The sequence below is a fragment of the Hibiscus syriacus genome, unplaced genomic scaffold (genome assembly GCF_006381635.1).
Source record: "Hibiscus syriacus cultivar Baekdansim isolate YM2019G1 unplaced genomic scaffold, ASM638163v2 tig00116962_pilon, whole genome shotgun sequence".
In the NCBI taxonomy this organism is placed as follows: domain Eukaryota; kingdom Viridiplantae; phylum Streptophyta; class Magnoliopsida; order Malvales; family Malvaceae; genus Hibiscus; species Hibiscus syriacus.
In genome coordinates, this window is record NW_024063488.1 from 7601867 (window position 1) to 7614664 (window position 12798).

Genomic DNA, 12798 nt, shown 5'->3' on the forward strand with positions numbered 1-12798 from the left:
TCAATCAATAAAGAAGCGACGTTTTTTGCTTTCCTTGGATAATTTTTAGGGTGCGTTTGATAGCTGTAATTATTTTTTGAAAAATGTGGTTTTTGTTTTATAATTATAATTAATTTTACAGAAAATATTTTTTAATGTTTTATAGTTATATTTGATTTTTCTCAATATAACTTATTTTTCTAGTTTATTTGTATTTTTTGTAAAGTGTTTTACTATTTGATTTTTTGTAAAATATTTTCTTAAATTTTCACTTTAAAGGATAAGTAAACAAAATATTTTTTATTTAATATTAATATAATATTTTAGTATAATGGTAATTGTAATTGAATTATTAATTATTAAAATATTTAAAATATATATAATATAATTTAGTAATATTATATTAATATATATATATATATATATTTAATTATATTATATTAATATAATACTATATTTTTAATTCAATAAAGTATAATAAAGTATAAATATAATTAATATTATTTATTATTTCCATAAAAATAATATTATTAAATTATTAATAATGAGTAATATTATTTTATATATTTAATATAAACATAATAAGTTAGTATTATTTTAATAAAATTATAAATATTAGAATGCTTAAAATATATTTATTAATTTTTTAATAATATGATGTAATAAGTTATTTTAATTTTTTAACAATATTCTTAGTTATATAATAAATCGAGAATATAATTAATATTATTTAATATTTTTATAAAAATATTATTAAATAACTAATAAATAGTTATATTATTTAATATTAATATAATATGCTAGTATTATTTCAATTAAGGTATTAATTATTAAAATATTTTAATAATAATATTTGACATAAATAATATTGATTAAATTAGTTCAATTCTTTAAAAATTAAAAATTAAAAATTTATTATTTATAATAAATAATTTTATAAAAAATTTTCAATTAGAAATGATTTACATAGCATCATCCAAACACCATAAAATATTTTTTTAAATTATTTTACAATATAATTTATTAATAATTTATTTTACATAAAAAAAAATTGAAAATTAATTATAGTATATCTAGTTGACCATTGCTGTAAAACTCAACAATTTGGTGTATATTTAGGGTTACACCATTTCAAAGTAGCGGGTTATTTGCTCGAACCTGAAGGCCCATCTGAATTTTGACAAGATTTGGACAAATATTTTTGGTTTAAAAATAGATTTGGATTAAAATAAATAATTTTTTTACAATTGAGTTTGGATTCAAAAATTATTTAAGACTTAAATTTGTTCTGGCGCTTAAGAAGTTTAATAATTTGTAAAATAATATCTTTTTTTATAATTATATTGATTATATTTAAAAAAAATTATTTTTGATTATATTGATTATATTTAAAAAAATTAAAAATTAACTAATCTCAATGATAGTATATATGTGATTATTTAATTATTAAATTTTATAATTAAATTATATTTTTAGTAATTTAACGTGATTATAAGGTAGTATATGTTCAGAATCTTTTTTAATTTTTGATAACGCACATACACCTTACAAATGCAGTTGTTCGAATCCAAAACTTTTAAGGATAACAACATTCTCTTTAACCACTTGATAGATTCATAATTAAATTATTTATTTGAATGACTTAATAAAATTATATACTATTAAATATTTAAGGAAAAAGCCAACATGATAACTAATAAAATTAATACATTTAATTATTATTATTATTTATATATTTTTATTAATACGATCTAAATCTTAATTTAATTTATTTATATTAATTTTTAAGAATAAATTAAATTTGATTATTTGATCTTTGAATTCAACCGACTGAAAAATAGAATATGCCGCCCTAGTTACATAGGCTTGCCAATAGAGTTCGGCTAAAGCCTGGCTACAATTTAGTTTTGAGTTTATTGTTAAAGCCCCATCCCACCTGATTCAGTCTGCCCTCTAGCCGCTTGCTTGACGGTGCCCTCTATCACCACCACATGGAAAATAAATTATTCTTCATGTGTATAATAATAATACGATGCTACCAAGATACTGAAACACCATTTGATCTCTTCCGAAGTGGCATTAATATTCATGGTTTTAAGGATGAACTTGAACATAATGCGAACACGGGAGTTAGAAACTTTGATTAAGAACTCATCTCCCCTACGCCTAATGTCAAAACGAATGCATGTGCATTTACTAGTTTCATACGGGTCAAACGTATGGCCATGTGAACTTGTTTACAAGCTTTGATCTGATTCAAATATTCTATTGCAAAAAAGACAAGTGGTGTCGTTTTTATCTTCAAATGGAACACTCTCAAATACAAGAAACCCATAAAACGACGACTGGTGCTTATGGTTTTCGATCCATTCACGGCTCTTCTGATGGGAGAGACCATGTGGAAGGTGGAGGAGTAGAGAGAGAGAGAGAGAACGTGGGAATAATTGAACGAGACTCAGAAATCTGGAGTCTTTGCAGGGATAATTCAATTTTAAATTGCTTAAAATGAATTGGTTGTTTACTTCTCCTCTACTTGCAAGGCTCACATGCGACTGTCTTAGCATGGGGACTGAGTTTGGCCCCTTATTTAAACATCCAATTCTTCTCATCGCAAATGCCAATAAATGCAAATACATTCATTCCCAGTGTATTCTCCAAAGTTGTAGTCGGTCTTAAGAACCTCATCAAGAAATGGCAAAAGCCGTTTCTGCATTAGCAATCTTACTCGGCTTCTGCTTTGCAGTGAGCACGGTGAATGCCTTCGTGGCTTCTGGCTGGACTAAAGCTCATGCCACATTTTACGGTGGCAGTGATGCTTCTGGAACCATGGGTATTCTCCCTTTTCCTTTCTCTTGCATGCATTTTCTTTTTCTACTTTCATCATCGTTTAATATTTGAATTGACAATAGGTGGAGCTTGTGGGTATGGGGACTTGTATTCCACTGGCTATGGAACAAGGACTGCTGCTTTAAGTACTGCCTTGTTCAACAATGGGGCTTCATGTGGACAATGCTACAAGATCATGTGCGATTATCATACAGACCCCAGATGGTGCATAAAAGGAACATCCGTCACCATCACCGCCACAAACTTTTGCCCTCCTAACTTTGCTCTCCCAAACAATGCCGGAGGCTGGTGCAACCCTCCTCTCCAGCACTTCGATATGGCTCAGCCGGCCTGGGAAAAGATCGGTATCTACAGAGGCGGCATCGTCCCCGTTTTGTTCCAAAGGTAGCATCTCCATAACATTTCTTCCCCCCCCCCCATTAAAATCTCATCTCTTAACGCTTTGGTGCACTTATAATACAGAGTCCCATGCAAGAAGCATGGTGGAGTAAGGTTCACTGTCAACGGGAGAGACTATTTTGAGCTTGTTTTGATTAGCAATGTTGGTGGGGCAGGATCTGTCCAATCCGTGTCCATCAAGGGCTCCAAAACTGGGTGGATGGCAATGTCTAGGAACTGGGGGGGCTAACTGGCAATCCAATGCCTATCTCAATGGTCAATCATTGTCGTTCAAGGTCACCACTACCGATGGAGTGACTCGAATATTTAACGACATCGTACCGGAAAATTGGGGGTTTGGCCAAACTTTCTCTAGCAAAATACAATTCTAAGGTTACTAAAGGGCCTTAAGAGGAGTTGAGGATTTTGGGTCTAGTTCCAGGCAGAGGCGTGCTTATTATTTTACAAAAAGCTGCCCGCCATACATGGGATATATAGGATGAGATGAAGTGAATCCTCGAACTCAAGGCTGCTACGTTATATTTTTATGCTTTTTGATATACAGAACTGGGACGATGTCTGAAGTTATTTTTAAGATCATAGTTAAACTGTCAATAAGAAGCTCAATAAAACATTGCAGCTTCACCATTTTTGTAAAATTTGATTTCTCAAATTAATGTCTGTAATAATTCTACCATTTTTATCTCAAATGTCCGAAATCAGCCGACAAAACTTTGATTGTTTATTCACTGCCTTCGGCAGGTTCTGCCGAAATATAATTTTTTTTTTTAAATGGAAAAGATAAGAGGCGAGTTTCCCAGAACTTGAACGGGTACAGAGACAGCTTCTGGCATTATAAACCTGCCGTGAATCTCACAAATAAATTATTTCATGAACCGAATCTCTTTTGCCAAGTTGATCAAGGGTTAAATTATACATTTAAATAAAAGTAAAAAAATAAAATAAAAAATAAAGACATAGTAATGGACCTTGGTGTAGCATGATTAGTGTGATTTTCATCATTTGTCTTATAACTTATGTTTAATCAATAAAATTCTTTTTTATATACATTTTTTTTGTAAAATTACATATTTTTATTTTACGATTTTATTTATTTATTCATTATTACTTTATTAAATACATAATAAATATTTTAGGCCGTTGGCAATAAAATATTGAAGGGGCCATTGGATTAAATTATACATATTTTTTTGAAGAGGACGAGGAGTGTGAAACTGGAATTTTCTTTTAGTTGCATGAATGTCGAAAATGTTCAAATCTTCCATCCATCAAACTATTACCTTATTAAGCTACGTAGGGCAACGAAACGCTTTGCTCAAGTCCTAATCAGACATCACCAATCAAACTATTGGCGCTGATAGCCCTTTTACTCCCTGTAACCTCTGACATAACTGAGCTTGTTTTCCTTTGTAATCAGTTCTGTTAACCCTTTTTATATATATAGAGTTTAAGAGTTAAATCATATACAAAGTCCTTAGATTTTAGTCGACAGAATGAGATTTTGTTTAAATTACATGGAAAATGGTCAAAATGCAGAACTCCCTCCAAATTTAACGCTTATGATTAATTTAGTAAAGGTGAATCACTATCAAATCTGATAGGGATTGTCGTTCTAGGAGCATGCTTCAGTGCTACTCCACTAAAACTAAAGAGTTATTGATCTCCAAATATGAACAGCATTTATTGATCAGTAACAACTCTAATTTATAGTCTTCTTTGCACCATTATAAATAACAAAATATTCCAATCCCTCCCATTCAAACAGACTTCTATAGCTAATCTGCGTGTACTAGTTGTCAATTCAGTTGTTTTTCAACTATGGAATTCGTCGTTGCACTTTCTTTCGCTTTTCTCATGTTTCCATTTCCATCTGCCATTGGAGCACTGAGCGAGAACTACTACGACGGCAAGTGCCCTCTCAATGAATCCATTATTACGAACGCAGTCAAGAAAGCGACGTCCAATGACAAAACTGTCCCGTCTGCCCTACTTCGAATGCACTTTCATGATTGCTTTATCAGAGTATTTAAACTTCATATGTTATAAGAATTTTGTAGCAAGGAAATTAATAACATGATTGTTCAGATATCTTATGCTAACTAATTACTTGATTTTTGTTTTTATTTTATTTTAAGGGCTGCGATGGTTCTGTGCTGTTGGACTCCAAAGGAAAGAACAAGGCAGAGAAAGATGGAGAGCCTAACCGTCCATTGCATGCATTTGATGTCATTGACAATGCGAAGAAAATGTTGGAAGTCGAATGTCCGGGCGTCGTTTCTTGTGCCGATATCTTGGCCATGGCCGCCAAGGATGCGGTTGTTCTGGTTAGTAACATGACATTAACATATATACATACCATGGTTATTCTTACCAGGTTACATAGTAGCTGACCGTGTGTTCCACCTGGTAAATGTAATAACTTTCTCAATAATAATAATCCACGTATCGAACTGCTTTGTTTTTACTTGCTTGGTATATGTGTTAATATTATGTGTACGTGTTTTTTAGACTGGCGGTCCGTATTGGGAGGTGCCCAATGGCAGGAAAGATGGAAGAATTTCCTTGGCAAGTGACACCGGACGGTTACCGACTCCCGGATTTAACATATCACAGCTAAAATGGAGCTTTGGGCAGAATGGTCTCTCCCATTTTGATCTTGTTGCTCTCACTGGTGGGCACACTCTGGGGTTCTCGCACTGCTCTTCTTTCCAAAACAGGATCCAAAATTTCAACGCCACCCACGAGATGGACCCGACGTTGAATCCATCGTTTGCGTCCAAGTTAAGGAGGTTGTGTGCGGCACACAACAAGGTGAGAAACGCAGGGGCACCCCTGGATTCTACCAATTTTAAATTCGACAACGCGTACTACAAGCTGCTTCTTAAAGGGAAGAGTCTCCTCTCGTCGGATCAAGCTTTGCTCACCGACCCGAAAACCAAAGCCTTGGTTTCTAAATTCGCGTGGTCGCAAAGGGCTTTTGAGAAGGCTTTCGCCAAGTCCATGACCAAAATGAGTAGCCTCACCGGTGGGGAAGAGATCAGGCGAGACTGCAGAGTGGTCAATTAAATTTTAATGCCAGGCGTGGAGAAAGTTGATTAGTCTTATATTTATGAGTTTCAAGAGTTATCCATCAAACCAATAAAACAGAGAATAAGGATGTGATTTGCCTGCGGTCCAAGAGAACAGCAAAATAGTGTTGATGTATTGTGTGATGTAATGATTATTTAGAAAAAGAATGGCAAAATAGTGTTGTGTTTTATCATATTTCCTTCATAGTGTAACATTTGGTAATTGAAAACTGAATGGACATATTTGTGTAATATTTGGTAATCATTATAATTTCAAAGTTGGTTCTTGAGAGGGAAAAAAAAGGTACTATTAAAAAGGAAACTTTTTAATCGAGAAGACGATAAAAAATAATTATTTAATAAATAATACGAAAATGAAAAGAAAAACTTGTTGTGTTACATGTAAATTATACATTAGCCTATAGTCGGTCTAATCTGCCGAGGAAACTCAAAAATGAAGGAAAACCTCAAGGAGGGTTCGAAGCATCAAGCTTTACAAGCAAAGGTAACATCATTCCTCATAAGTCTTAGCATAAACAAGCGAAGGACACAACTAAAACCAAAACACCCCTAGAGGTAAGGATGCTTAGGAAGGTAACATAATATCAAGTCTTACAACAGACTTTTAATATTTGCTTAGGTCGAAAAATGGGTTGTAAAGACGTAATAGATAAATATAAAAAGTGATTATCTTTCTTAATGATTGTGTACTTGCACACATTGCCAATTCGTAAAGCTTATTCTAGAAACACCCCACCACTTATGATGACCAATTAAACAGCTGGTAGTAATAGGAGTAAACCCAACGGGCAACAGATGTATATATTTGTATGAATAGCTTGCCGAGTGCCAATTGCAAACGTAATGGATAGCAACGAGTTAAAAAAATGCAGAAGAAAGCTAAGCGATCCAGATTTGATCTTCAAAGCTTGAAGTTTCCAGCAATATCGATAACGAAACGGTATCTAACATCATTCTTGGCAAGGCGATCCAAAGCTTGATTGATTTGGTCGGGCTTGATAACTTCTACGTCGCACGTGATGTTGTGCTTCCCACACACGTCCAGCATCTCTTGTGTCTCTTTCATACTGCCTGTCATGCTTCCCTTCACCGCCCTCTTCCCTGTAAAAGATGGAACATTGACAGCTGTTAATTTCATGTCCCCACAGTCATTACTCCTTGCTCATATTATCGACCGGGGAAGGTGAAACCGTACCGAATATTAATGGAAAAGAAGGGAGCTCCATCGGCCTGCCGGGTGCCCCCACAACTGCTAAAGTCCCATTTACTCTGAGCAGTTCCAAGATTGGTCCAAGCGAGTGGTGTGCGGACACTGTGTCCAAAATAACATCTAGCGCCCTTTTACCACTCTGTTATAAATGTATAAAAAATCCAACAGGTTTCAATACGGTTTTACCAAAGATGCCTCTTGGAAAGTAAAATTAAGAGTGGCAAACCTGCATTTGTTCATCGTTAGTGCTAACAATAAAGCAATCGGCGCCCAAACGCTGTTTGGCCTCGATTTCTTTCGATGGAGAAGTGCTGATGACGGTCACGTGATGACCAAATGCCTTTGCCATTTTAACAGCAACATGACCAAGACCCCCCAGGCCAACTATTCCCACCTTTTTCCCCGGTGATTCCAGCAGTCGGCAGTCTTTCATGGGGCTAAAAACTGTTATCCCAGCACACAATAGTGGGGCTGCTCCATCCATTGGCAGGTTATCCGGCACATTGACCACGTACCTGCATAATACATATACCAAATCTTAGCAACTACGGTCCATATAGAAACCTTCCAAATCTGGGTATGACAATGAAAACTTGAAGATGAGTTGCAGACCTGTGATCAGCAACTAGAATATTGGAATATCCACCATAAGTAATGCTACCATCCCAGAAAATGCCGTTGTACGTGAATTGTATCTGATCACAGTAGTTCTCCTGCAAGTTCTTACAGAATTCACATTCCAAACAGGATGCTGCCAAGCACCCAACTCCCACCCTGTTCCCTATTTTGAAGTTCTTCACGTTGGTGCCCACCTCTGTGATCACACCAGTGATTTCATGTCTGCATAAACAAGCATCAATCCGTTAAAAAACAGAGAATTTCATACCCAAATGATCCATGATTCAATTTAAATTATCAAAAGTAACGCTGACTATAACACTCCTATTTAATTCTGAACTTTATAATAATAATAACAACAACAAACAGAAGTGATTTGATTAAGATCATTGAAGATCGTTTTAAATAATTCACCAACAACACTGCCTAGGAAAAATATTTGAAGAAAAAGCGGAGAAGAGAAGGTTTACCCAGGAACCACAGGATACATAGTGATACCCCAGTCGTTCTTAACATGGTGGAGGTCAGTGTGGCAGATCCCACAGTACATCACTTTAATAGTCACGTCGTTGACGCCATTTTCCCTGTTTTATTTTTTTCATCTCTTCCAGGGTTAGTAGCAGTAAGGCAAGTTCAGATACAGAAAAAAGAACAGTAATAAGGCTACTAGCTCTCTCTCTATATATATATATTGGAGATGATCCATTCATACTAGTATAAAACTGAGTTTTGAGTGCATTTACTATAAAATAAACAATTAAATATTTTTAATTTATTCGAAACTTTACTATATAATTTACGTAAATACAATACATTAAATCATAAAGAATACACTTTTGTTTTTATACTATTATAAGTGAATCACTATCTATCCATTTTTTTTAATTTAGGTGTATAAATACCTTCGTTTGAAGATGTAAGGGACTATTTTGCCGGAGGAATCGTGAGCCGCCCACCCTGATACCGTCTGTGTGTGGTTAGGTGTACTTTGTAAAGCCATGAAGGAGAAGAAAAGAGTGAAGCAGGAAACAAGTGATGAGAAAAGGGTAAGAAAAAAGCTCAAATGCTTTGTAGTATTGAATGTTGAATGTAGATAAGCGTATTTATAGTGTCAGGCAGGTAGCTGATAAAAGAATCGAGACGAAAGACCTGTTTTTCTAAAATTTCTTCGAACTGTTTGGTAAATGTAGACGACCGTATACCGGCCCAAAACTATTTAATTAATTTCTTCAGAGCTATGATGGGGAAGAAAGCGATTCTTCTTGTGAGAGATGGGCGTCATTTGAAGTGCAATAAAGTGTGACTTGGCGGAGCCGTTGAGGGGAGTAAATCTGCTGATGAGGAGGACAAGAGATGGGTAGTTGAATGCTTTTCAGGCTTCTCCACTCAACGCTGTCTATGAAGCTTCAAAGTGCCCAACTGATTTCTTTGTGGCTATTTTCTGGCCCAAATCCATGATGGCAATTGGCAAACCTCTTCCATTTTTAGTATCCTTACCATAGTTTCAAATAGCGGCCGAATAGCGGTAGCGGACGTTATATCGCGGTCGCGACGGTGTTCGAAACTACTATTGTAGAAAATAATGATGTGAAGCGGGATCACACAAATAGCGGCGGATTGTAGCCTCAATTTAACGGGTCGCGGCCGCAATTTAACGGATCGTGACCAATTGTGGCAATAGCGGATCGTTATTCCGCTATTTTAATTTAAAAAAAAAAACAGGTTTTTTTATTAAAAAAATCAACTCCTTCGAAAAAAATTCACGATCACGATATCCGCAATAGCCGCAATAGCATCCGTTATATCCGCAACTGTGATAAATACGACGCGACCGAAAACGTGATCACTAACACTATTTAAAACCCTTATCTTACTATTTTATTGGTATAATGACAAAAAAATAACCTTAATGTTTAATTAAAGGAAAGATCTCTCCATTTGACAAATTAGATGTTTTCACACTTCTTCGCTTAATGTTTGACAAAAAATATGATGGTGAGTCTATTTCATCTTTTTAAGCATTTTCCCCTTCAACATTTCATTTTGAATAAAAAGATTCACTCGTTGATAGAAATAGTCAATCAACAAACGATCAACGTTCTAAAATAGAACATTACAGGTTAAAATGTTAAAATAAGAAGAGGATTGAAACAACTATTTAATCTAACGTTAGAGGACATTTTACTTTTAAATGAAATATTAGGAACTAAAATATTTTAAAAAACGAATAGAAACTAAAATAACTATTTAATCAAACGTTAAATGTATTTTTTTGACGTTATATTTGTTTGATTACATGAACGAACAATCTCTTCCATTTTTTGAATACAAATGCCTAACCTCTTGAGTCCATATTCTTCATGGAGCTTTTCATGGTATGGCCTGTTTGCACATGGTCTTTGCTGTTGCAAACCACTACTTGTCTTTGTCTGTGCATTTGATGATGGGATCAATGTGTATTGTACAATAAAATATTATATAAAATTATTTAAAAAATACAGAAACAAAGTTATATCAATATAAAATCCTTTTTGAATTTTTTATGGAGACGAGCAGTCATTACATTACTGTTGGACTGGAAAGCAGGGCAAAAATAGTTTTAGAAAGTCCCAGCAAAATGAGAAATGTGCACGACGCCATAGCCAAGAGCTTCGAAATAGAATCTCTGAAACTGTACCTTGCAGACGAGAGAACCGCTGTAGATTGACAGCCATATCATCCCATTGTGTAAAATACATTTAAATTGGTTGGTATTTTTAATTCATTTTTAAAATAAATTATATTAAATTTATGCATCGACAGAAAAAAAACATTGCTATTTATCGATTAGTTGTATTCAACGATAATGCTTTATGTATGCTGAAGATTGTTAAGCTTATCACAAAAAATTACCTTAATTTCATTCTAAACAATATTTTTGTGATAGATTTTAAATATCTTTTTAGCGTAAAGTATATAAATAGTCCCCAAACTTTTAGGGTGTTTGCATTTTGGTCACCTAACTTTTGGAACTTGCAATACAGTCATTAAATTTTTAGTTCGTTTTCAGTAAGGTCCCTACCGTTACCTCCCGTTAGTTTTTGCTGACGTGACACTTAACGCTGTTAACTCTCCTCCTCCTCCTTCTTCAAGAGCTTAAACCCATAGCTTATTCTTCAAAAGCTTAAACCCATAGTAATTTAAAAATAAAACAGTGTTAACCCTTTTTCCCATATGGACCAAAGGTCCGAAACCATATCCGAATTATAGTTATCTAAAAGGTAAAAATTCTAATCACTAAAACCAAAGAGATTGGGGTTCGAACAGTAAGAAAATATTGATCCATGTTTTCAAAATGTGAACAATTTTGAGGTATTATCAAACGATGTCCCCCCCACCACATGTGTTAAGAAACAGGTTTAGTTCTCATCAATCATCGGCTCAAATGGTGATAATAAAGATTAAACACTTAAACATCGCCACTTAACAAGTGGAAATTACAATAATTTCTTCTAACAATCTTTTAAAGCAGAACTGAACCAATCAAAGCATTGATATTACAAAGAAAAACTTACTATCAACATCCCCACTCACCATTTTTCGCAAAATTTACCAAAATATTACCAAAATAATACACACAAAAGCATTACCTTCCACGTCCCATTGCATGAAACAATTTAAAAAAATAAAGATTCGTCTTCAGTTAGTTACTCAAATTTGCAATGAAAGATCATATATTTTTCCTGATCAAATGCATTATGAAGCAAAATCTACGTTTCTATTTGTTTGAGTAACATAGATTACTAAAAACACAATAAATTCAAACTCCTGAAAAGATAATTGAAATGGTTAAACCCATAGTTTCTTCTTCTTCTTATCAGGAGATAATTAGCTTAAAGAAAATGACTCTAGGATTTTTTTCTTATTCCTTTTAATCTTTCTTCGAAGTGAAAAACATGAAAGAAAAAAAAATCAAAGAATGTGAAGAGAGATGGAAGTAGGGAAAAGGAGGGGAAAAAAATCAAAGAATGTGAAGAGAGATGTAAAGAGAGAAGAAGAAAAAGAAGAAGAGGGATTAACGGGGGATTAACGGGAGTTTAGTGTCATATCAGCAAAAAATAACGGGAGGTAACAACATGGACAATACTGAAAACGAAATAAAAGTTCAATGATTGTATTGCAAGTTTCAAAAGTTGGGTGACCAAAATGCAAGTGCCCTAAAAATTAGGGATTATTCATACACTTTACCCTACTTTTTATGTTAAAAAGTTTTAAAAACGCCTCAGTAAAAAAATATAATTGATGCCTCCAAAAATCAAAATCAGCCATACGTTAGATGTTAGCATCAATGCAGCCACTTCTAACAATGTAGGAGATATACCGGAGATGACCAAGCAGGTGTCCCAGTCTGGCACAAGTTTTCTAGAGTGATAATTTGCTCTCCCTTCTCTCTAGGTTTCTTTTCGGAGATGGGTCATCGGTTGGTTTTAGCGGTTTCTTCCATGTATTTCCATGGATTCCTAATTGTCGAGATCCATTTATGAAGCTCAAAACAGTTATTTGTTCATAAGTTCCGGTTGTTTCCTTATCAAGTTCGTAGCTTATTAGGATTGGATAGTTCAAGTGTCAAAAATCATTCTCGATGTTCTTTCTTAGTGGAGGAAGATGAAGGGAAGA

General features: G+C 34.1%; 3 protein-coding genes across 3 annotated transcripts; 2 read left to right on the forward strand and 1 right to left on the reverse strand.

The window, feature by feature from the left end:
• The first annotated feature begins 2633 nt into the window (after positions 1–2633).
• Positions 2634–3856, forward strand: LOC120190417 (expansin-A11-like). The gene is given in 4 exon segments (XM_039193498.1): positions 2634–2809; positions 2889–3210; positions 3289–3445; positions 3447–3856. Coding segments are annotated over 4 exon segments (768 nt in total). The 5' UTR covers positions 2634–2670; the 3' UTR covers positions 3597–3856.
• A 1174-nt stretch (positions 3857–5030) lies between these two features.
• Positions 5031–6396, forward strand: LOC120190098 (peroxidase 64-like). Its single transcript, XM_039193228.1, has 3 exons — positions 5031–5247; positions 5361–5549; positions 5734–6396. Exons 1-3 carry the CDS (start codon positions 5044–5046, stop codon positions 6289–6291), a joined length of 951 nt encoding a protein of 316 aa, XP_039049159.1. The 5' UTR covers positions 5031–5043; the 3' UTR covers positions 6292–6396.
• Positions 6397–7200: 804 nt separating this feature from the next.
• Positions 7201–9179, reverse strand: LOC120190392 (probable cinnamyl alcohol dehydrogenase 6). The gene is made up of 6 exons (XM_039193479.1): positions 9045–9179; positions 8613–8726; positions 8137–8364; positions 7751–8039; positions 7510–7663; positions 7201–7415 (listed from the first exon to the last, which is right to left on the reverse strand). The coding sequence occupies exons 1-6, from the start codon at positions 9140–9142 to the stop codon at positions 7216–7218; spliced, it is 1083 nt and encodes a 360-aa protein (XP_039049410.1). The 5' UTR covers positions 9143–9179; the 3' UTR covers positions 7201–7215.
• Between the last annotated feature and the right edge of the window lie 3619 nt (positions 9180–12798).